The 22190-nt window shown below is 49.7% G+C and overlaps 9 protein-coding genes across 9 annotated transcripts; 4 read left to right on the forward strand and 5 right to left on the reverse strand.

The window, feature by feature from the left end:
• Positions 1–142: 142 nt before the first annotated feature.
• Positions 143–1950, reverse strand: N7473_007189 (uncharacterized protein; the record flags this gene model as incomplete). Its single annotated transcript, XM_057153129.1, has 3 exons — positions 143–644; positions 706–1564; positions 1617–1950. The coding sequence occupies 3 exons, from the start codon at positions 1948–1950 to the stop codon at positions 143–145; spliced, it is 1695 nt and encodes a 564-aa protein (XP_057007467.1).
• Positions 1951–2296: 346 nt separating this feature from the next.
• N7473_007190 (uncharacterized protein) lies at positions 2297–4653 on the forward strand (the record flags this gene model as incomplete). The annotated part of the gene is made up of 6 exons (XM_057153130.1): positions 2297–3087; positions 3140–3893; positions 3951–4032; positions 4086–4226; positions 4294–4429; positions 4494–4653. The coding sequence occupies 6 exons, from the start codon at positions 2297–2299 to the stop codon at positions 4651–4653; spliced, it is 2064 nt and encodes a 687-aa protein (XP_057007468.1).
• A 530-nt stretch (positions 4654–5183) lies between these two features.
• Positions 5184–6246, forward strand: N7473_007191 (Kelch repeat protein; the record flags this gene model as incomplete). Its single annotated transcript, XM_057153131.1, has 2 exons — positions 5184–5346; positions 5408–6246. The coding sequence occupies 2 exons, from the start codon at positions 5184–5186 to the stop codon at positions 6244–6246; spliced, it is 1002 nt and encodes a 333-aa protein (XP_057007469.1).
• A 533-nt stretch (positions 6247–6779) lies between these two features.
• N7473_007192 (uncharacterized protein) lies at positions 6780–7587 on the reverse strand (the record flags this gene model as incomplete). Its single annotated transcript, XM_057153132.1, has 2 exons — positions 7344–7587; positions 6780–7312 (listed from the first exon to the last, which is right to left on the reverse strand). Exons 1-2 carry the CDS (start codon positions 7561–7563, stop codon positions 6780–6782), a joined length of 753 nt encoding a protein of 250 aa, XP_057007470.1. The 5' UTR covers positions 7564–7587.
• A 231-nt stretch (positions 7588–7818) lies between these two features.
• Positions 7819–9671, reverse strand: N7473_007193 (putative iron-regulated transporter; the record flags this gene model as incomplete). The annotated part of the gene is made up of 6 exons (XM_057153133.1): positions 7819–8109; positions 8182–8712; positions 8772–8929; positions 8989–9028; positions 9084–9253; positions 9317–9671. 6 exons carry the CDS (start codon positions 9669–9671, stop codon positions 7819–7821), a joined length of 1545 nt encoding a protein of 514 aa, XP_057007471.1.
• Positions 9672–9838: 167 nt separating this feature from the next.
• N7473_007194 (uncharacterized protein) lies at positions 9839–10100 on the reverse strand (the record flags this gene model as incomplete). Its single annotated transcript, XM_057153134.1, has 2 exons — positions 9839–10038; positions 10085–10100. 2 exons carry the CDS (start codon positions 10098–10100, stop codon positions 9839–9841), a joined length of 216 nt encoding a protein of 71 aa, XP_057007472.1.
• A 3-nt stretch (positions 10101–10103) lies between these two features.
• N7473_007195 (fungal specific transcription factor domain-containing protein) lies at positions 10104–12317 on the forward strand (the record flags this gene model as incomplete). Its single annotated transcript, XM_057153135.1, has 5 exons — positions 10104–10123; positions 10197–10230; positions 10389–11162; positions 11220–12004; positions 12068–12317. 5 exons carry the CDS (start codon positions 10104–10106, stop codon positions 12315–12317), a joined length of 1863 nt encoding a protein of 620 aa, XP_057007473.1.
• Positions 12318–12572: 255 nt separating this feature from the next.
• Positions 12573–13934, reverse strand: N7473_007196 (aldose epimerase family protein; the record flags this gene model as incomplete). The annotated part of the gene is made up of 1 exon (XM_057153136.1): positions 12573–13934. One exon carries the CDS (start codon positions 13932–13934, stop codon positions 12573–12575), a length of 1362 nt encoding a protein of 453 aa, XP_057007474.1.
• A 3674-nt stretch (positions 13935–17608) lies between these two features.
• On the forward strand, positions 17609–21535 carry N7473_007197 (putative AT DNA binding protein; the record flags this gene model as incomplete). Its single annotated transcript, XM_057153137.1, has 1 exon — positions 17609–21535. One exon carries the CDS (start codon positions 17609–17611, stop codon positions 21533–21535), a length of 3927 nt encoding a protein of 1308 aa, XP_057007475.1.
• Between the last annotated feature and the right edge of the window lie 655 nt (positions 21536–22190).

Below are 22190 nucleotides of genomic sequence, written 5' to 3' on the forward strand. Positions count from 1 at the left end.
GAGTGAGGTTGAATGTAATCCGTTTTCTTTGTTTGTGAGATCTATTAGTCTTGAAAAATAAGTGGCCGTATTAAAAGTCAATATTTCTTATTCAAGCAAGTCTTATTGAGTTCTATCATATAAAAACGTTCTTTGAAGGTATCTATAGCTTTGCACTCTTCCCTTTGCTCCACACTTGAACCTCGGGAATCTCTCGATAGTTAGGTGGAAAGAATTTCGGTCCCAAAATCTTCTTTTGCACCTTTGCTGTACCTGACTTGGGCAGCTCACCCTTGACCAGCCGCAGAATAGTTGGCATCTTATAACCAGCCAACTTGGTACGGAGGTCCTCTCTCAGCTCCGCAAGAGTAAGACTATTGCGCGTGGTATTCGGGTCCGTCTTGAGGCTGATGGTGGCTGCCACTCGTTGTCCGAATTCTTCGTCTTCAACGCCGACCACCATCACCTCAGAAACGTAATCCAGCCCCAAGATCTCTCGTTCAACATCCAATGCCGAGATCTTATAGCCACCAGACTTGATAATATCGATGGAAGCACGACCGAGGATGAAATAATATTTTCCTTCCCGGCGGGCAATGTCACCAGACTTGAAATAACCATCTTTATCGTGGGCTTCCATAGTCGCTTTCTCGTCATGAAGATATCTGTCAGTTTAATAATTTGTTAGTGACGAGGACGCTTCGGCTGGAGAAGAGGATCACTTGCTTTGAAAACATATAAGGACACTTGACAAGGAGATGACCATCCTCTTCGAGCTTGAGAGATACCGACTCGACCACTCGACCAACGCTGTTACGTGGTGTACCAGTAGGATCCAAGTCTGTCTTAATGACTGCTCCAAACTCCGTAGCGCCATACCGAGTCAAGATGGGTAATTGTCGCAAATTCTCCCAAAATTCCTGCACAGGACCAGGAAGTGCTGATGATCCACACAACATGGTGCGAATGCTACGCGCTCCAGCAACGTATTGATCGCGTATTTCGGGTGCCTGATTGGCTATGTTTTCTTCATAATACCGCATCATACGCATATAGATGGTAGGCACGCCGGAGAAAAATGTCAGCCCTCCACGACGCCAGCGCTCCCACGTCCACGCAGTATCAAAGCCACCGCTCCGGAATTCAATGCATGCACCGGCTGTGAGGAAAGGAAGGAACGTAAGTCCTACACCCGAGGCATGATGAACTGGCAATACATGGAGCACAACGTCATTTTCGGTGATGCGATAGAAGTCTGCGTCGGTCTCGGCGTTGCCGGTCAACCAAGTACGCCGTTGGACTGCACCCTTGGGTGGGCCTGTTGTGCCTGATGTGAATATGACCGCGCTTGCACCGTTCATATCAAGCATTCTGTTTGATGAGATAACGACATCCTCAGCTGAGATGGGTGTAGGGAGGAATAACGACGCGATGGGTGCGAGGCAAGGGATGGCGAAGTTTTTCTTCTCGCCCATAGATCGGACAATGGACTTCCCGAGCTCTTCGCTGGTTGTACTGGCCACCAAGGCTACACATTGAGCTTTGTGGAGGAAGTAAGACGCCTCTTCTACCGGTAACCCAGCAGCTACTCAATGTCAGTCAGTTATGTGTTTTGTGAAGCCCGATTATAAACTCACCCATAGGTACCACTGCTGCACCCATCGCAAGGATAGCAATGAACCCCACAGTGTATTCATATCCACCTGGTGCCAATAGACCGATATAGACTTCTTTGTCTTCAGATAGTTCGCGAAGAGTGCTTTGGCCGAGTGTCTTCTCTAATTCGACACGAAGAGCAAGAGCATCTGAGAGCACGTCGCGGTATGTTTTCTCCAAGCCTGCATTTACATCTCGGATAGCGATGCGCGAAGGCTTGCGCTGAGCGTATCGAAGCAATTTATGAAAGAAAGGAAGATTGGGAAGAACATTCTCCCCTATGTGGGAGGGTACATAAAGAGTCCGGTCACCCATTGCTATCGAATACCCTGGAGCTGTCCCGTTTACTCGCTGTTGATAGCGGGAAAAGCCGAATCTTAAGAGCTTTCCACCTCATATTCAATAATTTAACCATCGGAGTTTGCCCGCGTTACTTTTCTTACCTCCTAAGATCTTCAAGTCGGCTACTTCCCCACGATCAGCCCCGCAGTGGAAAGACCGACCGGCAGTCGGCACTCGGCGAATTTGAACAGAGTGTCACCACAGGCCTAGGTTAAACTCGGGAAAGAGATGGACATGAAGATATGGAAGTCATATAAGCTGGCTGTCAGTTGCCGCAGTATACTACTTTCCATGGGTTGATGCAGTCAATATCAAAAACATGCCAGACTTCACCGATACGCTTCGTCCAAGTCAACCTGATGGACCCACAACCCTCGCTCGTGAGCGAGGGCAGTCCGACCTCTCAGTGGATGGGTTAAGTAAGCACTTGTTTCCAGCAGATGGGTTTCTCGAGAGGCAAGCTCGGATACTACACATCCTGCAGAAAGAGCCACTTTTCTCGAAGGAAAAACAACAAAACCTGTCACGAGTGGAACGATTCAAGCTTGGCCTGGCGCGTGCAAAGTTACTGCGCCGAATGACTGATCAGCATCGATGGGATCATGAAGATTATAAGATGGCCCAGTACTTGGTCGATGACGTCTCTCCATACTTTTTGCACATGGAGATGTTCGTCACGACCATTCGAGAGCAAGCAAGTGAAGAGCAGCGTGCCTACTGGATGCCTTTGATTGAGTCATGGAAGATCATCGGTGCGTACGCTCAGACTGAGCTTGGCCATGGTAGCAACGTTCGAGGTCTTGAGCTTGAGGCACGTTGGGATAGTAGTACCAAGGAGTTTATCCTGCACAGTCCCACGCTGACGGCAAGTAAGTGGTGGAATGGAAGCTTGGGTCGTGTTGCCAACCATGCCATCGTTGTCGCCCAGTTGTTTCTTCCAAAGCCAGGATCACCAGAGCAATACGTATCTCACGGCCCACATCCTTTTATTGTGCAAGTGCGCGACATGAAGTCACATCAACCTCTGAATGGGGTTGTGATTGGAGACATTGGACCTAAATATGGATATATCACTATGGACAATGCCTATATGCTCTTTGACAACTTCCGGTAAGTCAAACCCCCCTTAGCTTGAGGCAAAATTAACTGACATAATGATCAGCATCCCTCATTCTGCGATGCTATGCCGATACTCAAGTGTCGATCCCAGTTCCGGGACGTATACAAAGCCAGAGCAACCAGCTCTTGTTTATGGATCTTTAACATACGTCCGCGCAAACATTGTCCACCATGCCAGGCTAGTGCTCGCAAGAGCAGTCACAGTCGCAGTTCGATACACTGCCATTCGGCGACAATTTCAAGATCGAGATAGTGACAAGAATGGGCCGGAGATGTCAGTTCTCGACTATCCGACCGTTCAAATTCGCATCCTCCCGCTAGTAGCGACCGCATTTGCGCTTCATTATACTGGTCTGTCCATGCAAAATGTGTATCGAGCTACCCGAGAGGATATTGAAAGCGGAGATTTCCGTTCCTTGGCTCATATGCATAGTATGTCATCAGGACTAAAGAGTCTATGTACCATGCTTGCTGCCGATGGAATCGAGACCTGCAGACGAGCAATGGGTGGACACGGCTTCGGTGGTGGGAGCGGCCTCATCCAGCTAAATAACGACTACCTTTCCAAGCCCACGGTCGAGGGTGACAATTGGATGATCACGCAGCAAGTTGCCGCGTATCTAATCAAGAAGATGACCGATGCGGTGGAATCAATCAACACTCCCGGTACAGATGAGACCGATGCTCGATTTAAAGAGTTCATTCGAGCGAAGCGACAAGCTGGTGCTAGCCAGCCTATCTCACTGTCGAACGATCAAGATATCGTGAAGAGCTTCGAGCTTCGAGCAACAGCTTTGGTTTGTTGATAAATTTGGAACCTGTTGGACTCTGGCGGTATTGACTAACATTTACAGGCATACGATGCATATGAGCAGCGTGTATTAAAGAAACAAAATTGGAATAGCCTTCTCATCCAGCTTCACAAGTTGAGCAAAGGTAAAGCCTAATCCTTCACCACTCTCGGTCAATATGCTGATACTTTACACTAGCTCAATCTCAGTCAATTCTAGTGGCCACTTTCTTCAAAGCTTTGTCAACAGATCAGACTCTCTCAGGTCCAACGAAGACAGTTTTGTGGGACGTCTTCCGCCTGTTCGCTCTTTATACCATGGAGAACGAAGGATATGAATGTGAGAAATAACCACTCTACATCCTATCTTGCGCCAGAGCACTACTGATTCAACAATCCATGTCCAGTCTTCCGTTGCAATGCTGTCGCTCGGTCCAGTCTCAACGCCCTTCCGTCGCGCGTCCAGGGGTTGATGGCACGGATACGCCCACATGCTGTCAACTTGGTTGACTCGTGGAAGATTCCGGACTACCTATTAGATAGGTGATTGCTTCCATGCTTGGATTTTGTATCAATAACTTGACCACAAAAGCTAACTATGCTACAGTGCTCTGGGGCGATATGACGGTCGTGTATACGAGGATCTCTACAATAGGGCTCATCGCTTGAACCCGTTGAACAGGATCACATTCAACCCGAATTACTGGGAAGAGGAGATTGTTATGGGCACAGGAGAAAATGGTCGGAATATTTTGTCCAAATTGTAGATATATTCAGACCAAGAGTAGATAATACCTAGGCAGATTCCAGATATATTTTGGTCTAAGATTGCTGGAAATAAAGTGTCTTTATCAATTGAGCTTGCGAACAAAGCATTATATTCGATCTTGGACTGTTTGCTAGACATCAGACATATAGTTGGCCTAGATCAACGCCAAATAGGGCGAGGGCAGCTTCACAAAACAAACCAGGTACTTCGGAGGTTTCGGAGGCCGCATTTTCACAAGTAAAGTTCAGGCTAGTCCTATTTGGCCCAGTACATAAATCGTCTTTATGTAGGGTAGACGAGTTTTTCGTATAATTGGCTGCTTTAGCTACCCTACCCGCTTTAGACAGGTGCAGCGGCGATTCGGAACCTGAGAGAACCTCCCAAAGTCCCCACTATCTAATGACATGATGTTCGGCACTGCGGATTATTTGTAGCTACGGATTCGCTTCTTCCGCTGTTGACATTCCATTATCCATAAACAGGTCCTTCATACAACTCCCGAGTCTAAACACTTCACTTGCTCTCGCAATGGCGATCACTGCTAAGTGCCACAAGCTCCTGGAGGCCGAAATCCTTCAGCGGTCTTCCCAGATTGTTTCGGTCGTCGACAACCAAGCATACATCTTCGGAGGAGAGCTGCGGCCGCGTGAGCCTCGAGACAATGTTGTATATGCCGTGTCTTTAGACAATGGTACTTGGCGGGCTATAACAAGGAAGAAGAGTCCAACGATGCTAATCATATCATTTCATAGCCACTGTCTCCAAAGCTACTCAGCCTCAAGCACTGCAATCCCCCTCCGCACGCGTCGGAACAGCATCTGCGACACTCAATGAAAAAATATATCTATTCTCCGGCCGCGGTGGAGTCGCAATGGCCCCGATCGAAGAACAGGGCGCGATCTGGGAATTTGACACTTCCACTTCCACTTGGTGTCTGGTCAAACCCTCAACAATGAACTCGACTGCAGTCCCGGCTGCTCGTAGCTATCATTGTATGACCAGTGACGGCAAGGATACACTCTACATCCATGCCGGATGTCCCGAGTCCGAACGACTATCAGACCTGTGGGCTTTCAATGTCTCGCGCAAGGAATGGACTGAGCTTGCACCTGCATTCGATCCCCCTCGTGGCGGTACATCAATTACCTTTACGGATGGAAAGTTGTATCGTATGAACGGTTTCGATGGGAAGACTGAGCAGGGTGGAAACCTGGATATTTATACTCCGGAGACCAACTCTTGGGAAGCCCATGTGTATGCTCCCGATGGAAAGGATGGTCCAACTCCACGCAGTGTTAGCGCTTTGTTGCCGGTCCCTGCTAGTGGTCGGTCTTGTCTGATTACCTTGTTTGGAGAGCGAGATCCTAGTTCATTGGGTCACCAGGGTGCCGGAAAGATGCTGGGTGATGTGTGGAGCTTTGACATTGGGAATAAGAAGTGGGAGCAGGTGGATCTGCAAGGTAGCGAACTTCCACTTGCACGGGGCTGGTTTGATGCTGATGTCGCGGCCTCAAATGCCATTATCGTTCATGGTGGACTGGGAGAGTCGAACGATAGGCTTGGGGATGTCTGGAAGCTTGAATTCGAGTAGATACCACCAGGAATGTTGGACAGCGTACTGATGATGCAAGCACAAAATAAATACCAGATTCATTCTGGCTCATCACATGCTCTATCTACTGTACTATTGATAAATCATTCTATCCCACATGGCGAGCAGGTCCGGCCTTCTGGTGGCTGAAATTGTGAGGCGTAGACTAGGAGCTCTTCCGTCTAAAAGGGAACTCATAACTCCGAGTGATATTGACAGTGTCAACTAAAGAATAGGGTATCATAGGTATACAATGATATAGGAAATAATGCAATGGTCTCGTGGCCAAGGAATTAGGGGCTCGAAGGCGATCGTTAAGGGGCAAGGTGGCCGCAAACACAGCTTGTGCCCAGAAAGTATATGCTCGATTTGACAGCTCGACCAATCAGAATCGGGCGGTGCATTTTTCAAGCATAGTGTATGAATGCTCAAAAACACCGTGAGATGATTTTTCACCGCACAGATTTGAGAGTGAACCTTGTGAATATCTTCTTCCACCCAAAAGGCGACTTCCGTCCCAAGCTGACGAGAGACTATGGCTTCAATCTGGACGTGGAAGCTAGCTCATACATTGTGCGTCCACCATCCAACTCCCCAATCATCGTCTCATTCCCCAACTCACCCACTAAAGCCTGCTGAGAAGATACATTGCCAGCAGAATTCAACGATTTTGTATTCGAGTGTCGCCGCCGTTTAAAACAGACGAAGGCGATCGCCGAAGCGACAAGGATTATTCCGGCGCCAGCGCCTATACCAATACCAGTGGCAGCCCCCGAACTAATACCAGACGATGATGACGAGGGTGAAGGCGTGGTTGTAATTGTGACCAAGGGAGTTGTAGCGGTCGCCGATGGCGTGGAATATGTGGCTGCCCCGGTGGTAGGGAGAACCATGATTGTTGTGAGACTGGATGGAGCAGGGGCTGGAAAGACCTCGTTGGTTGCTATTGAACAATCTGGTTCTCCCCCATTGTAGCTGCAGTATGCCCAGAGTTTGGTAGTTGAATTGTAGGTAACTTGTGAGCCGGCAAGACCTCCTGTACCGAGAATACCAATGTCAGCGAATTCTAAGAAGGGGTTTCAATAATGTTAACTCACCACAGCGAACCTGACATGCTGGATCTTCTAGAGTTGGATCTGTGCAATCAGCACTGTAATGTCCATTACCTCCGGCGTTTTGGCAGAGTCCATTGCTTAGGCAGGTGGAGCCTCGAACGCAACAAGTCACATTATGGCCGAGCTGGTCGACGTCGCCACAAGGCAAATCGTCATAGTTGATCTTTTTTATACCCGAGTGTAGATAGAAGCAATCAGCCATTGTCAATTGGAGGTAAGGAGAGTTCTATGGGCGGATAAAAAAGGGCTGAGAAAGCTCGAAGGGCGACGATGGAGGCTACATTTTGGCCCCCAAATATTAGCGCCTGGGCAGATCATGACCAAAGCGCGTAAAGCTATGTAGGATAATGTAGTTGATAGTAGTAATCCTACAAAATCACGTTCGCTTTCCTCGTCCCATACTCCTAGTATACATGTCAAATTGCTGAAGCTGCTTCTGAATTCGCAGGACCAATAATCACATGTCGGAGAAAGAGGAAATTCTGTCCATAGCTCTTTGGCCAGAGCGATGAAGGCAATCATGGGCAAAACAGCTCGGCAAGTGCAACAAGTGGCCCCTTTGAATCCGAACGTAAATCGCGTAGAGAAGACCAGCAAGGCCGACAGAAATCACACTGATAAGGGCCGGCCATTTGAATTGATCCGGACGGGAGAAAATTATGGTCGAGATATAGGAGAAGATCTCAAACAAGTTCTGCAATGCAGCTTCAGTTGATGAGAAGGACCCTCGAGCCTTGGCATCAATGCCCTGCGTGAAAATCGAATGTTAGAGCCATCTCCTCTACCAAAATATGCCGTTGAAAGAATTTGAACAACTCACCTCTTGAACCAAAATCTGGGCACATAGATCAAACCCTCGCAAGCCTAGCCTGCTGAAAATCACACCACCGACAAGACCAGATGCTGAAAGAAAAGGCTGGCTAGCGAATTGCCAGAAGATAGCGAAACCACCAGCCAAACATGTAATCTGCCAACTTGCCAGCCATAGACCAGCCCGGGTAGGCCCTATCCTGCCCATCAGCCAGGGTGCGACCCAGGTAGCCAATACCTCAAATGCAACAGCCAGAGTTCTTGTAACAGCGACCTGCGTCGAATCGTAGCCCGTCGACAGAAGCCAAGTGACCATCTGCCCCGAAAAGGATAGGACTGTCAAGTACAGCAAAGCTCCAGCAAAGGATGGAAGAAAGACTCGGTGTCGGAAATAGAAATCGAAGTCTTTCAGAGCCTGTCGTACGCCTTGGCACACAGCGCTCCAGCCACGCACAAAGAATCCTTGCTGAGCAGGTTCTTCGTTTCGGGGCATATGAGGGAATTTCTTTGCTTCCTGCAGTTCTGGCACTTCGTCGTAGACCTGAGACGAACTGTAAGCAAGGTGCTTTCTAGTCCGGATGCTAGAGACTGAGGTCTTACCTTGGCGATTGAGTAGTACTCCACCACAACTGAGCAGACGTTCATCCCAAAATTGACCATGATGGCGGTCTCCGTTGATATGCCATCAATGAGAGCGATGAAAAGAGGTCCGAGCAGCTTGCAGGCCAAGTCAATACGTCGCATTTGGGCGTTCATAGCTTTAACGAATGGATTAGTTTCGAAACTTCCAGTGTATCTTGTATTCTTCATAACGTACTTCTTAGACCTGCATGATCGGTTCCCGCAACGACGACAACCTGCCGTATTATCTCAGTAAGAAGCCAGCATTAATAAGTTCGTCTATAAACTTACCCAGTCTTTCTCCACGGATACCATGTTCAAAATAGAGCATAGCTTCTCAATACAAGCCAGGAGTGTGAGAGTCGCCAGCAAACACACGTTGGCTACGCGTGACATAGAAGGTCCAGTCGCCAGTAAATAAAATATTACACACGATGCAGCCACAACCAGTCGTTGCAACACTATAAAGTAGTTAGTGTTATTAATCGAATAATCTGCCTGTCTCCAAAAACCGAGCAACTAACCAATTGAAACGCGAATGACCTGCAAACGGTTACCGACATCGATGTAGTAGCCCACCGCGGATGAGAAGATAATCGCCACAAGTCCACGAGAAAGCGCGTAGGCGGACATCGGAAGCAGCGTTCCTGGGTAGACAGTAGCCAAGTACAGGACAGCCCCGAATTCGAAGACGCGGGAATTCCATGTTGACAGGAAATGTGATATGTAGAGGCGATACGTCATCCTAGTCGAGATTTGGCTCAGGGGATGGTCTTCATCCTCAGTGTGAGCTGAAGCTTCAACCTCGACATTTTCAGGGTCGACGATGAGAGGATCGCTCTCATCAAGTGTCGCCGGCTTGCTTCGGCGGGCGGCCATTGTTCACCGAGCTTCTCTGAAGCGTCGTCTGTGATGTGAATGTTGTTTTCATAGAGTCAGGGGGTTCTACCCTGAGGTTTAAGTCTGGCATGATGGTCCAGAATTCGCCAAAAGATAATCTCACGATCCGGCGTGCTCAGGTTCCGAACGCCGCTAGGAGCTGAAGCTTAAAGGGAAGTGGGGATCCCGAGGCGGGTCGCCATTGGCAATGAACGGGCAGAGTCGAAACCAAGCTCCTCTTGCTGGAGTGACGTGAAGCCAATCACATCCCATTGAACCGACATCCACATATCACATGATATAACAACGGCCTCCGAAAGCTCCGAAGATTTTGACCTCCGAAAGTACTCCACTCCGTATACACCGTCTAAATAACCAGCAGTCACCGCCAAATGCCCCCGAAGAGAACTTACCGTCTGAAGAGGGCATGCGATGTTTGTTATCGAAGAAAGGTGACTACACTTAAGCCTAAATTAAGGGTTTTGAGTTTACTAGCCTTGTGGATGCTGACCTATTTCCATCCAGGTCCAATGCTCTCTTCCAAATCCAGATGGCCCGTGTGAGTGGTGCGATTCGCGTGGCCTTGAATGCACGTTTCAGAGAGAGAACCCACGGAAGAAGCGGCGTAACAGGTCAGAATCCTTTCTCGTTATCTATACCGTGGGTCTCTATGGATGATTCTAAAACTTCGCATTTCCGGATTCTAGCGATGTACAGACCTTGTTCCAACGTATCCAGGAATTAGAGGGTGCCCTGTCGCGGGTTGGATCGACTCCGGAGTCATCAAGTCATGCTTTGGATAATGAAGAAGAATTGACGACACCAGTTCCTTCGAGGATCAGCACCAGCCATACTTCAACTGTAGCAAGTGGCAGAGAAGGATTCACCTTTTCAGGAAGCTCCCTATCGCCCGCTACATTTACACAGACACCCACTGGCTCCTATGATCACCCCGCCAAAGAGGATCCTGGCAGAAATCATAAATCTGCCCGTCAATGGGGGCCCAACTGGTACTTTAATGGCATACCCATGTCTACTGAAGAAGGCCGTGAATGGCTCTCCAAAAGGACGGGTCAGCCAGTCTCGTGGGCGGATTTCAGTATCCCTATAAAGCAATCCGGAGCTTCCACCCTCCACCAATCTTTCTCACAGGCGTCGTGCGAATTACCCGAAAAGGAGGTGACCCAGGAAATTGTGAATGTGTTCTTCAAGTCCTCATTCAGACTCGCTTTCCCAGTCTTGGGTGAGGTCCTGTTTCAGACAACGATTGAGACCGCATATGAACATATGGAGGAAAATCTGTGCACGCCTATGCAAGTCTCAGCCAGGGCTTGTGTCTTGAGCATGTTAGCTATTGCGCCTCACCTAGACATATCGAGACAGATCTCCCTCCCCATAGATGCGGATTCGTGCGCAGCCAAGGCACATTGGCTCTTGTTACAGATCGCCGACGATGTCAGTGTGTCGACACTGCAGACTGCAATTATCTTGGTTAGTTCTCATTCCATTTTGACCGGTCAAGATATACAGGCTGATATTCCGAAACAGCAAATACAGCGCGTGTTTTGTACCGACTGGCAAGGCGCGACCTTCTTTCAATCGATTGCATGTCGTGTAGTCTGCGCTCTCAAGGGACATCTATGCGACTCATCGAATGTCTCCAGGCTCGAGAATGCCCGCTCAGAACGCGAACTCCACCATATTCGAACGCTGTTCTGGCTATGCTACATGCTCGACAAAGACATCTCCCTGTTCACTGGCAACCCTCCTCTCCTCACCGAGATCTACTGTGATCTAATCCTACCTGATAACTACCTCGACCACTATACCTACCGACCGACCTTAACCCTCTCCATGACAAGTAGCGACCAAATTCAAAGTACCATTATTAGTCCTCATCTCCCAGGAGACCCTCATCTAACGCACCTAAAAGAGAAAGTCTACCGGCAGCTCTTATCCGCGCGAGCAATGAAGGATAACGACAACCAGCTCCTCCTGAACATCCGGCAATTAGACAACGAGATGGAACACTGGCGACTGTCCATCCCTGCGAATTTCCGCCCAGCACTTTTCGTCTCGAAGAATACTCTCCCGAATTCATCTGATGAAGGCATCCCGTTTATCATCCGACGATTGTCACTGCAATTAGATTATCATCACCTGATGACCATCATTCACACGACAGTCAGAAAGTGCACGGTGGAAACTAGTGACGAGATGCCGGATTTGCATAGTGTAGTTCATTCGAGCTTTGATTTGTCGTTGGTGGCTAGTCGCTCAACAATGTGGTGTTTGAGGACTCTTGTTAGCTTGATTGCGGAAGGAGCTTTTCGGTAAGTACTGACTTAGATTGTCTCCTATGGATCTCTGTGCAACGAATGCTAACCAAGTCTAAGGTTCGTTACATTCTATTCGACTGCGGCCGCTTTAACACTGTTCCTCAACATCGTCATCCATCCTCTCGACGCACAATCGCGGATTGATCTGGAGCTTCTTATATCAGCTGCCAATACAATACGCAACATGCCTGTGCAAGCTTTGACGAAAACCGAGGTTTCGCATATTCGAGAACTGAGCAAGTTCGTTATGAGGCTGGTTTGGCTTGGGACATGTGCAGTGACCAAGGAAGAAAGAGAGAATGATTAGATGAGCTAGAAATCGCCTATGAGGTCAAGCCGATCACGAATACAATCTCCTACGTAGTTTTGGCCCAGGTTTCGGAAGAAGAATTTGATGTATGGAGAGCAGATTACTATGAAGTGTGCGGCTGCCAAGACTAGATATGTACATGATTGGGCCTACGGCCTCCGTAGCCACCTATTGACAGTCCAAATAACGAATTAGAGGATATGACGTTTCAATGAACGTGTATAACGGCCTCAGACCTTTACCATCCCCTGTTTAGATAGTACCAAACTGGTAAGTAGCAAAGTTGACGATGGGGCCATCATCAGGACCAGCAATCTGGTAAGGGCGGCGACCCCACTGAGGCTGGTTGATACCATCAATCCAGTCTTCGGTCTCGAAGACGATGCAGCCGTACTTGTTAACGTACGCAGCGCCAGGGTGGCCATCCTGGGCCTTGTTACGCTTGGCCTGGGACTCCTTGGTCGGGATGGTGCCGTTCTGGCCGTTGCAGGAGTACATCTGCATAGCGGCTTGGTTGGTGGCTATCTCCAGGGAGATACCGGTGGTATCGGAAGAGACACGAACAGTGGGGACGACTGCGCCCTCACCACCATAGCCAACGGGGCGGTCCACCAGCCAGCAGGTGTCGTAACCGGTGCAGTCGGTGCCGCACAGGCCGGTGGTCTTGTCGATGTCCTTGCCGACGAGCTTGGGCTCGGTGAAGTCAAGGGCGCCCTTGTAGGCGGTGTCGACGTCGCCGATCTCGCCGGTTGGGATGAGAATGCCATCTCCAACGATGAAGCGCTCGGAGAGGGGGAGCTGCAGGGTGGTGTCATTCAGGATGGTGGGGTTCTTGAACGCGTTCAGGTTCCAGTAGATGTGGTTGGCGAGCATGATAGGGGTCTTCTCGGTCAGGGCCAGCGACACAAGCTTGGTGGTCAACTGGGGCAGACCCTTGGGGTTCTCTGCCGACTTCTCGGTGGAGACACTGTAAGTGGCATGGGAGATGACATCGCCAGGGAAGTTCTCAAAGCCCTGATCCAAGAGGGTGAAGGTGATGGAGGAGTCAGTGTGCGACGTGACAGTCCAATTGCGCATGTCATAACCGACGCTGCCGCCGTGGAGGGTGTCGAGGCCACCATGCTCATTCTCGGGAACATGATAGTCTTTACCATCAATGGTGAAAGTTCCGTTCTTGATACGGTTCGCGTAGCGACCCACGACACAACCGAAGAAAGTGCGGTTTGTTGCACTGTCTTGCAGGTATTGTTTCGGGTCATCGTAGCCAAGGATAACATCCTGCTCTTTGCCATGACGATCCGGCACCAAGAGGGAAGTTAGACGCGCACCGTACGGGATCAGGGTGGCAGTGATATTCGCCGCCTTGATCGTGTAGGTCTTGAAGTGCCCGTCATTGGAGCTGGCATCCGAAGAGGCCGCAACTGGAGAGGGCGCGGCATTCGCGAGGACAGGCAGACCGTAAATGGCCGCAGCGACGTACGACTTGAAATGCATCCTGACGCCCAAAAGTATAGTGACTGTAAGGAACAGGGAGCAGTAAACAAGGAGGAGTCGAGGAGTAACACGCGCCGGACAGAGGAATGAGCGGATGCAGCCGAGGGGAAGGCTGCGCATTTTATGGAATAATTATTGGAAGCTCCTTTCCGATCATAGTAAACATCGTCATTCGCCGCTAATCCTCTCTCCGCATGGCTGGACGCTAGGGGGGCGGGGCTAACTGACTTCAGGAAACCGGGGTAAAATGCAGAGTCGATGGTCTGAGGCCCACCGTAATCACGAATTATCCGACAGCAGTGACGTGAAAGGATCACACTCCACCATTGGATGACCATAAAAAGGTGGAGAATGAAAGGATTGAGGGGAAACTTTGGGGAGCTTCGGGCTGGGATATGCAATTGTGCATGGATTGAAGCCAGTGTTAGGGGGAGAAATGTGATGTGTGAGGCTGTGGAGGAGCGGAGAAGTACATTGCGCTAGTCTACTTTAAGATTAGCCTTATTAACCCTCGGTTGGATCCCAGTTGAATCCAGTCGAATCTCACAGGAAGTGGCTTCGTTGGCTTTGTTTAGGCCCACCAGTGGGCCAGCAATAAGCTCTGAGAGGCGCATCTTAACGGGACGGTTAAAATGTTACCTCGATGCTAGGCTACTAGCCCAGCGAAATCTTAGCACGAGCGGCAAAACTCCGGTGGAGTACTTGACACCAGATTACCCTGATAAAGATTGTTTCCCACAAGAGAACGGAAAACTATGGGGATTTACTTCGTAATAATGGAGTTGATACCCTTCTCGTACTAGTACAAGAAGCCCGCAGGATATTGGTGGAATGCCCATTCCTGGCGATGGGAAGCAGAAATGAAGGGAAGAAGGGAAATATGCCGATCGCTTACCGATGTTCCCCGATGGAGAGTAGTCTGTAGGTACTTTTGCTTCTTGCGGGAAAAAACAATAACAGGTTAATATTCCTCTGTTTTTCCCTCATAATAATGAGAATTAATTATTTTGAAAGTCTTTAGATAGTTAGCCAGCTCAGTATCTTATGAGATGGCGGTCTGATTGCCCTCGTCTCATCGGGACTCGCCCGGAGTATAGCCATTTCGAGATCCCCGGTACCACACATTTGATTCCTAGCTATCCGGAGTTTCATCATTCTCGGCTGCTCGCTTGCCGCTTAGAAGAACCCTGGAACAATTTAACCATAGTCGGCTACATATCATGGTGAGACCATTTAGCCAGCTGGGTAATGAGCAAAGCCATGCTGCCTATACCTGGTTGTCCGTTCAATTCGGTTGCTATGTTCATATCAAGGCACTGCTCGCTACCAGCACGCGGGGACAACAGCTTGGTAACTGACGCCACGTTTTTCATAGTCCTGCCAGGCACCAGCAACAAAGGTCAGCTTCGTAAACCTCCCGCTCGTACCATGTATGAGGCCGCGGGGTCATGCCGATCAACCCCGTTTTGTGTTGAAGTCATAGAAGATCAAGGCACGTCGCGTGGTATCGTGAACTATCTCATGCACGATTAGCTCAACTTTAGTGGCGCGGGCCTTTTCGAGTTGCTCACATGGCATGATGATCAACTTTACTGGACAGGAAAGATCTGCACTGAGACTACTGGGCTGGATGGTGCTCTTTGTTGTGGAGCTCTGCTGGGCCTGATCATATTTCTCGTGGGCATTCGAGATATTGAAGAGGCAAGACGAACATAAAAAATGCACATGTATATCCGGTGAAAAGCGATGGAGGGACTCGATACCACTTGTTCTAAACATCTAAAAACCGTATATATATTGACTGGTACTCATCTTAGTTCATCTCTGCCAAGGAAGCCAAGACGAGATGCCCGAGATGTGAAAAGGCTTGAAGGGGATATTTGTATCGCGACTTGACCAGGGACCATCCTAGCTGTGGGCTGGATTGTCCCTGTCGATCACTCAGTGATAGTCTGAAGCCAAGAAACCGGTGCAGCAGGTCAAGAATTGCCGGCAGGCACCTACGATGCCGGCATAGACTAATCCAGTAAGACTAGGTCAATAAAGGAAAACGGATCGACATTGGAATCGATATAGGGCTTAATTAGATACATTGGTTAGCTAGCTATTACTACCAGTTCTAAGGCACTATACCATTGATATCTGATATCTTGAAGTGCAAGAGGACGTAGATAAAAACAATAACAAGCCTGACTCTTCAGGAAATGCCGTGTATTTTTTTTGCATCTTATGCTCACACCAAGATATATACATCGATAGTCAGGTAGCCCTGTGTGATATCCGCCATGACCTTGGTTTGGCCATGCTCGAGGGACTGGATTCCGTGGACTGCCACCCTCCACACTAGGTCACTTCGAACATGCGTCATTGAGCTCAAAAGGCGAGCAATCCAAAACTAATTTCTTTATCTCTCGCGTAGAAGATGGCATTCTAAAAATAGTCCCCTGTACTTCCTGTACATATACCTCCGTGTCAATACTACATCGTCGTCCTAAACATGCCCTCTGATCCTCCCGAAGCCAACCGCGGTTCGGTGAACCTACGATATGAAAACTTTTCCGTTAAATCTAGGTCAAGTTCGAGGGATCCAATATCCCAACCGAAAAATGGTATCTGACAGCCCTTGGAGCTATCCTGCCAAGCTCAGAGCCATACATCATGGCAGGCTAACTATGCTTGTACTTGCTCAACGAACGTGCACACTCAACACCCGAAGAGCGTAAAGCCATAACTCTCCGCTTCAACAAAGTAATACTCAAAACCGTTGCATTACTCGGAATACCAAAGCCAGCCGAAGCTATCGCTAGCATAGAGCAAGTGATTGGGGAAGAACTGCCTTATTGTCGGGAAGGATGGCAGTGCGATGAAGCAAATCACCGGCGCGGTGTATCATGGCCGCAGAAGATGTATGCGCAGAATATGTCCGCTCTGCTGGATTTGTTTAAGCGACATCGTGATTTTGGATCTGCTGTTTGCGATATTGCTTATGGACTGTGTTAGTCTGATCGGCAGATTTTGGATGACGTGGATACGGAGATTGTTGTTTTACCCGCTGTGATGGGCCAGAATCTTCCGCGCATGACCTATTGGCATGTTAAGGGTTGTAGAAAAGTTGGATTCTCGAAAGGAGATGTTCAGATGCTCTGCGAATGTGTGCACGCTGTTGCTCGTGTTTGTGGGACAGAGCTGGATCGGGTTCGTGACATGCAGATTGATGAGGACGAGGTATTACATGTACATACCAATAACTTTACAATCCATGTATGGGCGTGTAAAATTGCTTGCGCTGTGAGACTTCGAAAATCCACACAAGATATTTACTGAGTGGGCGTGTTCGATGCGCAATCAGACGTGAATACAAAATTATATTGATAAGAAAATACAGTGATTGTTGTAAGCCTCATGAACGCTATAGAGGCAAAGGTGGGAAAAGCGATCAGTATCGGATCAATAGTTGGCTATATGATGCATCTCAAAATTCCATCAAGACAAGACTCCCCACAGTTGCTCTATTGCTCTTGCTCACGATGTCAAAAAGTTCCTGGATATTTACATAGTTTCCTAATTAGGACACGATTACATAATCTGTGTCATCCACCAAAGGGCCTACAGGTGGGCACCGACTCATGCCGCTTCGGGAGACTTGTTTATGCCATTGCCCCGCGGTGTTTGGTCTACTCCTGTACATATCGCCTACTCATTGTTACCTTCGACTTCAGTACATTCCACAAGGGGCGTTCTTTCCCCCTCCCTAGCGGCACGCGTGCCCAAAACTCCATCGCAACGAGTACGCCATGTCATTCACGTCGCGCAGCCAGAGCTCCTCCCCCGACATCTTGGGCCCTCCTGGCGACGCCGACTATCTCATTTCGTCCCCAATAAAGCCCTTCACGGGTCGCCAGAGCTGGTTGTCACCTGCGACCGTGAAACGCCAACGAACTCCAGCGAAACGGCGGCGCGTGACGCTCAGTCCTACGAGAAGCGGGCACTCAATTCGCTTCGACGATGTCCTCCTCCCCGGTTCGCCGACAATGAAACTCGATGGTCGCCAAAGGTCGCTTTCGCCGGAGAAGTTCATACAAGATGGCAACGTGAGCCCATGGCGCATCCGAGTCACGCTCGAGGCGACGCAAGACGAGGAGAACCAGGGCAAGTTGAGCCCGTCGCGCAAACGATTACGACCCTCGACCGTGACAACAAAGGTGCCGTTGAAGGATGAAGGAAGTCCATTGAAACCAAAATCTCCCGCGAAACGACGCGGCCGCCCTCGGAAATCAGATATTCAATCGCAAAACGGCTCGCCATGGCCTGGAAGCCCAGGAAATACCCCAGGACCGGCAGGGGCCACGCCAAAAAGGAGACCGGCCCAAGCGCGCAAGAATACGCCGAGGCCCCAGCCGCAAATAATTTCGATGCTAGCAGACGAGCCGGAAGAGGAACCAGAAGACGAGCCACAAGATGAGCCCACTCCAACAGTGGAGCCTGCCCAACAACATTTTAGTCCGATGGATATAACTGCTGATGGCAGCGCGAACCCCGACCGCCAATGGAGCCCAATGAACCTTGCTACAGATGGAGGGTATGAAAGCGATTCCCTCGGAGCGGATGATTTGCCTATCGCAGATCTTCGTGCTCCACCGTCAGCACATACGCAGACCCAGGACAATAAAACAGCCCGTGAATATGGCAGAGCCACCTACGATACCCCGATCATCGACGCTACGGAACACCATTTCCTTGATAATGACGAAAACATACACTCGACCCCTTCCAAAATGCCATCGCCTACTCGAGAAAGAATGGGCTCATCCGCAAGGTCTTCACGCCTCGCTGGCAACACCGTGTCTCCACATGACTACCCAACTCCAACCCCGACTTCCTCGCTGGCCGATGAAGAGAATCATCCCGAGGAGCAGACCGTGGAGGTGAGCGAAGACCTACAACGGACGAGCACAGATCATGAGAACCAGACCGAGCCTTTGCCAGATCCTACGGACGAACATGAAGAGTTTGACTCTATCATGGAAAGCGAAGGATTTACCATGGTCTCTCTGGATTCGTTGCCATCAGCAAAACAATATGGCCTTGGATCCAGCGCCAAAATGAATACAGATAGCCCTGGGAAAGAGCGAGAGATAGGTCGTATTAGGGACCGTTTGAAACGCAAATTGCCAGGGACAATCGACAACTTCCGAAGTGATACGCAAAGTTCGACTAGGCCAAGCCCAGTGACCGAAGCCCGCTCTCCCAGGCCACGCGCACTCGCGCGCACCAGTTTGGAGCGGCACACTGCGAAGGCGCAGGCTCCTGCTCAGGTTTCTTATCCCGAGCTTCATATGACTCGTTTAACGGAGAAGCCACTAGATAACACACCCAGGCGGACCCCAATCAGTCTAGCCAGGGTAGTCCGTGTCGGTATGGCCCTCCAAGGGACCTTCAAGCCCCATGAAAATGAAGTCCCGGGAAGTGGCAATGCGAGTCGAAAGAAGCGTCTCGAGGGTGTCTTCAGCAGCTTTAGTCCTGCTACGCAGCGAGAATTGCGGGCTGCTCTTGGTATTGGGCAAGAGCTCGCCATACGTCAAGCACTAGCAGCGGAAGAGCAAGTTAGAGCTCAAGCTGAGGAGATAGAGGATGAACCTGTCCCAGTGGATGATTATGATTATCCCATGGGAGAGACGCAAGGCGATGATGACCAAAGCGAAGTCGAGCAGGAGGAGAAGGGAGAGGAAGAGGAGGATGAGCCTATGCCAGTATCAGTCCAATCTCGACAGACGAATTCTCCGCAGGTCAACACACACGACTCCATACGAACACAGCGAGAGTTAGAGTGGCAGCGGGAGCGTGAGATCGTTAGCCGCCATGCCAGGGATCCGAAAAACTCAAAAAGGCTCATATACATTGAGAGTGATGAGGATATCCCCCAAGAGGATCCTAGGTATGCCTTTGATGGTCGTTTGCAGACTGGTGTTGAATCTGCTGTCGATGAACAGCCGCTCGATGAGGAGCCATTTGACGAGGAGGTCCCCGATGATGAATCTTTCGATGAAGAGCTGGAGAACTTTGAGCCGGATGTTGTCCCCGTATCCCAGCCTGTCACAACTCAAGCAATACATGTGGAGCAGGAACCTATTTACGAGGATGACGACGATGGTTCTGAAGACATCTGGCGTCAAGACACCTCTAATTCCGAGCCTGAGCATGTACTTGAACCGCTTCCTGTACATGATCAAAATATGGACATGGAGCAAGAGGCCTTGGATGACGATGACGGTGATGATGACATTTGGCAACTGGAGGCTCGAGATCAAAGCCACCTCTCTCAGCAGTCCGAGAGTCGGGCCCAGAGGGACGTCGTTCAGGACCCCTCTAGCCCCTGGAGAAAAGTTGCCAGCCTCTCTGCAAATCAAGATCAGCTGAGCTCTTCCCCGGCCTACGTGACTCTGGAGCATCCCGATGGGCTACATCAGGTACCGACGCATATTCGAAAGCTCCGAGATCAGGATGTCGATCTTTCTGCCATACTTGCTGAAGAGGAGACTCCCAACCGTGCTCGCTACTATAACGGGACTAGTACACCCCGAGAAATGCCGAATCGCCGACCGGGGATTCCACTTCCTTCAGCGATGAAATCTGCATCCTCCACACGGAAGACTGGCCAGCGAGTTCGCCTACAGCCGATATCCCAGTCTAGCCCCGAAATCGGATCAGAGGCAGAACTCAGCTACTCTCCCGCCTTCAAACCTAACAACTCTCACCAAGAGTCGACCGACGAAGAGGCCGATGAACCATTTTCTGATGCTGCTCACGAGACCGACCCCGGTTATGCGGATGCAGCCACCGCCACTCCGAAGCCTCCACGCCAGTCAGACCAGGATGCCCCGGCATCAACCTGGCTCCAGCGAATTACCAGTCTCACACCTAGGTGGCTGAAAGCGCCCAACGGAGATGAGGATGACAGTTCTAGTTCAGCTTCAGCTGCTGAGGACGAATATGAAGATGATGACAAGGAGAATCAGGTGGAGATTGCCAACATCGAATTGGCACAAGATGTTCATGGAAACTACGAACCTGCCCAGCTTTCAGACCGTTCTAGTGAATCACCTTCACGATACTTGGAAGAATCGGCTAGTCCCCCACAGGTGAAGGCACGTGGTTATGTGCCTTCCATTGAAGAACAAGACAGGCATCCTTCTGCGCAAGGTGACTTTGATGGCGGGCAAGATGATGTTTCAGACGTTGACGCAGAAGCCGACATTGCCGAAGAGACCTCTTCTGTAGAAGAAGACCTGGTCGAGGCCGATGCTGTCGAGATGATCAACACCAATCATGCCAAATCAGTACGGCCTAGACCCCTACCAACATTCGGCTACTTTTCGGATGAACACTACAAGGCCCTTCGGCGCGTCTACCGAATGGCAAAGCGCTCCCCGGAACGCTTCCCCTACCACGAGGCGCCAGGGCGTGCAGAGATCATCGGTGATTGGATTTGGACTTCAGACGGCCATCATGGGGTCCCCATCACCGAAGTACAGTTTGCCATCATAGACCGCTTTGTGTTTGATCTCTCGCGCGCCGACGTCGAGTATGGTGGAAGTGGGGAAGTCGAATGGACCGAAGCTGACCTCCATCGGAGATTGATTAGCATCATTATTGGCGAGCAGATCCGAGAGAATCAGAAAGCCAAGTCGGCCCGGGGGGCGTCTGTTGATACATGGCGTTGAAATGTGTACAGATGGATGTATACGTGGTTTTGATCTGGTGTTCCCTTTTTATCTCTCTACGTGAGGGAGTCTTGGGTCGTTGGGCATTTGGGATGGAGTTGTTGGTATTTTGTTTCTTGCACAGGGTGTGTTTTTTTTCCCCTACTTTTTTTTGTTCTTCTATGATTCCCTCACGGTTTATTTTTTGGGTTGGTTATGCCATGGAAATACCTATCTTGTGTATGGATTTGACTGGTCTTCGAGCCTGTTGTATGTACCAGGGGCTATCCCCCCCTTTCGACCTGCACTATACAATTGAACAATGATCATATCCCTGAAGTGGATCCTTGGGCCGCTGCAAACACCTTGTATTGAGTTTCAAGTGCTGCAACTTTGCCAGAAAGACCTAGCCATGAACGCTCGGATCGTTCATCTTGCTTCCTTATTTTCCCGATGGTCAACGGGACCAACAATAGGGTGGCGATAACCTAGATAGTTCTCACCATAGTGAACGATCTGATAACTGTTGATTATCTCCAGCCATGTAAAGCCCCATCTATACGCCATCTACATCCCGAGAGTATCGAATTATCTCACCTCTCTCGAAGTATGTACTTAAGCTGTTTTCAATGGAACGCATGTACAACTACGTCCATCTTCGAGGTACACGCGCGCA

This window comes from Penicillium subrubescens (genome assembly GCF_028828155.1).
Source record: "Penicillium subrubescens strain IBT 31985 chromosome Unknown utg000005l_segment0_segment0, whole genome shotgun sequence".
NCBI classification, from domain to species: domain Eukaryota; kingdom Fungi; phylum Ascomycota; class Eurotiomycetes; order Eurotiales; family Aspergillaceae; genus Penicillium; species Penicillium subrubescens.